This window comes from Bufo gargarizans, chromosome 2 (genome assembly GCF_014858855.1).
Source record: "Bufo gargarizans isolate SCDJY-AF-19 chromosome 2, ASM1485885v1, whole genome shotgun sequence".
Lineage (NCBI taxonomy): Eukaryota > Metazoa > Chordata > Amphibia > Anura > Bufonidae > Bufo > Bufo gargarizans.
Window position 1 is genome coordinate 186,543,883 of NC_058081.1, and position 4,740 is coordinate 186,548,622.

General features: G+C 37.6%; 1 protein-coding gene across 1 annotated transcript; it reads left to right on the plus strand.

The window, feature by feature from the left end:
• Window positions 1-1,232: 1,232 nt before the first annotated feature.
• Window positions 1,233-2,265, plus strand: LOC122926061 (mas-related G-protein coupled receptor member H-like). Its single transcript, XM_044277446.1, has one exon. It carries the CDS (start codon window positions 1,233-1,235, stop codon window positions 2,058-2,060), a length of 828 nt encoding a protein of 275 aa, XP_044133381.1. The 3' UTR covers window positions 2,061-2,265.
• The last annotated feature ends 2,475 nt before the right edge of the window (window positions 2,266-4,740 follow it).

A 4,740-nucleotide genomic window follows, 5' to 3' on the forward strand; every position in this document is an offset into this window, starting at 1 on the left:
TCCTGTTGGCTTGATCCTAGGTGACCCTGACTCCCTCCGTATTTAGTGTAGGGAGCCGGTGGTCGTGTCCCCTCACTATTATAGGGTGTTCAGGTGTCATACAGTCGAGGAACGAGGGTATGCAATTATCTATCATAGAGATTTTTGCATAGGCTGAGCAGTAAGGGAGAGTGCTAGGGCTGTTACAGGGCTTACCCTCTTGTTCCTTAGTTTTGGATCAAGTCAGTCTGATCTTCATTTGTGTCTTTTAGTTTTCTGCAACACCATCCGTGACAGACAACCCATAAAAGATATATAAGAAAATGAACATAGCCATGTATAATGAATACATTCTTTCTAAATATCAGGGTAAAGTACAGTAAACGTTGTGCCCCTCACAGTGCTGTACACCTAGCTCCCTGATGGTAATGCTAAACAATCTACCTGCAGATATTATGTTGAGTAAGTTATTTTGCTAAGTATTATAAAGCAAAGGGCTACTTAGTGTTAATAATAATGACTTGAGGCTCAATACAAAAATCTATTTCCATATTTTAAAATGAAACGAGAGAAGCCATATACAGTATAATCAGTACTCATTATCTGAAATGTCAGTAAATGAGGGAAGAATATGGCTCTACTTCAAAAGAACCAAATACTACTAAAACACAAAAGTGGTCTAATTATTGGAATTTCTGTCCAGTAGTGTACAAATGCAGTGCTAATATCTATAAGTGGTAAATGAAATAATCTGATGCATTACTGGATTACTCTTCCATCAGTGTATTCAGGAAAGCTTGTAGAGTTTTTATGTGTTTTAAGTTCTGGTGATTAATATTGCATCATTTATTATTCACAGAATCGATGGTGGTAAAGGAAGCAAGTGATATACAAACGTCACAGCTAAACATGCTTTATTCTTGAAGAAATATATGATTCAGATTCAGAAACTGTTTGCCAGTCATCCTTAACAAATAAGAAGACTGAAGTAGCTTCCATCAATCTAATGCACCGTGACGAATCTGGTGGCTTTGTGCCTACGCTGCACATCTACTAACATTACACACTACTACTTTAGGTTTTATCTTATTTATACAATTTAAATACCAATCACCACTTGTATTACACTTTTAAAAATGGAATCATTAAACAGAAGTAATGGGGGTCTAATGACAGGAACACCATACTGGAATAATGATACCATATTGTTTAAACCGGTATTCAATATGATGATCGCCCCAGTGACATTAGTCATGTCAGTGTTGGGAATGTTTGGCAATGGTACTGTGATCTGGTATCTCTCATTTAAGATTAAGAAAACCAGTTCATCCATCTATATATTTAATCTTGCTGTGGCTGATGCAGCATATATGCTACTTGCGTTCGTTTTTTATATTTTGTCATTAGTTTTTGCCCTTATACCGCACTTAGAACCACAATATGAGGATGAACATGTTATTAACTTGGTAGGTGTAATAAATCTAGCTTGTCTCTTTGTCTACAACACTAGCCTGTGTCTTCTAGCAGCTATAAGTATAGAGAGATGTCTATCTGTTGTCTTTCCCATATGGTATCACTGTAACAGACCTAGGCACACATCCTCAATCGTATGTACTCTTATATGGATCACTTCTTGTACTCTTAGCGCACTCGAGTCTGCATTTTGTTATAATATTACCTACAGTAGCAAAGGTATACTTAAGGGGTCCAGTCCAGAATGCAAAATCATGTTCATCATTATTTGTAGTTTCAGTTTTGCAATTTTTATACCTTCAATGACAGTTTCAAGTTTTATTCTGCTTGTCAAAGTACAGACAAGTTCTCATCAACGACAACCAAAGAAGTTATATGCGGTCATCACACTTACAGTCTTTTTTTTCCTTGTGTTTGGAATGCCCATGAGAGTGTTATTGCTTGCATGGTACAAGCACCATACCATGCCATCCTTCCCCATCATGGACCTTTTTTGTCTGTTTTGTGCGATCAACAGTACTATAAACCCAATTATTTACTTCATGGTAGGACGCCATGGCCAAAATGGAAAAATTACACTCCTGTCAATTCTTCAGGCAGTTTTTTGAGATGATTGGAATCAATTAAGGAGGGAACAAAGAAAGCCAACATAAGAGACCGCCACATTTCCTCTTGATGGACTGAATATACTGTAAAATGACAAGTGGTTGCACAATTGTATCTTAAATTAAATGTATTAATTGCTTTAATTAAAACATACAGTATTAACAGTTCAACTGATAAGGCTTCATTCACATCTGCGTTGGGCTCACATTTCTCTCACAGATTCCATGATGCACGATATTTTGAGTAATATACTGGGCCCATTATAGTCATTGTGGTCTGTTTCTGCTACTTTTATTGTACTGCTTTTATAATGGAGCAGAGCAAGGGAAACAAAAGTGAAACAGATGTGAACAGATCCTAAACTTGATAGAATAATTTTCTACTAGAGAAGTATATATGTTTTCTGCAGTTGCAGTAATCAGTTTTGGAAAACAACTTTTGGTTAGTATGTATTAAGAATTAGCCATAATATGTAGTAAAGGCTTAAAGTGGTATTCAGGTTTCCTATCCTCAGGATAGGTCAGCAATTTCAGATTGGTGAAGGCCCCACTCAGCTGTTTGTCACCTTCAAGTGAATAGATAATATAGTAACATATTAACATACTATAGTTTATAAGGCTGAAAAAAGACATCTGTCCATTTAGTTCGGCCTGTTATCCTGAAAGTTGATCCAGAGGAAGGCAAAAAAAAAAAACTGTGAGGTAGAAGCCAATTTTCCCCACTTGAGGGGAAAAAAAATCCTTCCCGACTCCATTCAGACAATCAGATAACTCCCTGGATCAACGACCCCTCTCTAGTAGCTATAGCCTGTAATATTATTACACTCCAGAAATACCCTAATTTTAATAATCTTTAAGGGAACTATAGTCCACCCATTCCAGTTAATACTTTAGTTGCCCTCCTCTGAACCCTCTCTAGACCTGCTATGTCTGTCTTGTTCCCAGGAGCCCAAAACTGTACACAGTTCTCCATTCCATGCGTGGTCTGACTAGTGACTTGTAAAGTGGCAGGGCTACGTTCTCATCACGGGCATCTATGCCCCTTTTGATGCAACCCACAATCTTATTGGCCTTGGCAGAAGCTGCCTGACACTGGTTTCTACAGCTTAGTTTGCTGTTCAGTAAAATTCCTAGGTCCTTTTCCATGTCAGTGTTACCCAGTGTTTTACCATTTAGTATGTACTGTGGACTTGCATTTTTCCTTCCCATGGGCATACCTTTAATTTCTCAGTGTTAAACCTCATCTGCCACTTATCTGCCCAAGCCTCCAATCTATCCAGATCCATCTGTAGCAGTATTTTATCCTCCTCCATGGCAATTATTTTACGCAGTTTAGTGTCATGTGCAAAAATTGATATTTTACTGTGCAAGCCTTCTACAAGATCATTATTAAATATATTGAAGAGAATAGGGCCCAATACTGACCCCTGAGGTACCCCACTAGTGACAGTGACCCAATCTGAGTGTGTACCGTTAATAACCACCCTCTGTTTTCTATCACTCAGCCAGTTACTTACCCACATACAGACGTTTTCTCCCAGTCCGAGCATTCTCATTTTATATACTAACCTTTTATGTGGTACAGTGTCAAATGCTTTGGAGAAGTCCAGATATACGACATCCATTGATTCGCTGTGGTCAAGTCTAGAACTTACCTCCTCATAGAAACTGATTAAATTAGTTTGACATGACCGATCCCTCATGAAGCCATACTGATATGGAATTATTTGCTTATTTTCATTGAGGTGCTCCAAGATAGCATCTCTTAGAAAACCTTCAAACAGTTTACTCACGACAGATGATAAACTTACCAGCCTATAGTTTCCGGTAAGATGTAGATAGATGTAATTACACTGCACCACCACTACAATATATATAGACGGTGAGTAGGTAAAAAGAAAGCTCCTCTCGCAGTAGCGTCACAGTCCCTTCAAACAGCTAATCGTCAGAGGTGCTGCGAGTCAGACCTCCACCAATCTGATATTAATGACCTATCCTGAGAATAGCCAACTGGAATGCCACTTTCAGATAACTGTGTGTAGTACTTAGAAGAACGACATTGTGTATTCAGCATTTATTCATTATTATTACTATGTACTCAGCATTTACATTTTTTTTTGTTGCTATAACAACTATGTGTACTGAGCATTTATTATTTCCGTATACCTAGATTAGGCCATAATACATCAATATTGGGCATCCTATATGTCTCTGCCTGCATAATTTGTCCTTAGGGTCAGTCTAGGGTATACAGTAGGTTCCTGAATATGAGATTGCCCCTATCGAGGCGGCCATTCAGTTTTTTAGGCAGGGACTATCAAGAATAGGGTTGGCATTAGGGATAGATCCCAAATCAAATGCTGCAACCCTGCCCTAAAAACGGTCTCCTCCAACATATTGGGGACATTTAGGATTACCCAGTACACAGTGTATATAATGCCTATCTTCATATGCATTGTCATTCCTTTTTTTTTCTTTTTGTGTATTTATATTTTTTTTTGTGGAGTTATTTTATATTTGATTTATTAAAGGCTATGTTTTAATAGGAGGTACTCTGTGACTAAATGGAATGCCACTTTCAGCATTCAATATATATTATGGTAAATTCCTAGTATAAACATAGAGCAATTACCGGTATTGTTTAAATTGAAAAATAAAGATAGACCCATTGAAAATGCTCCAA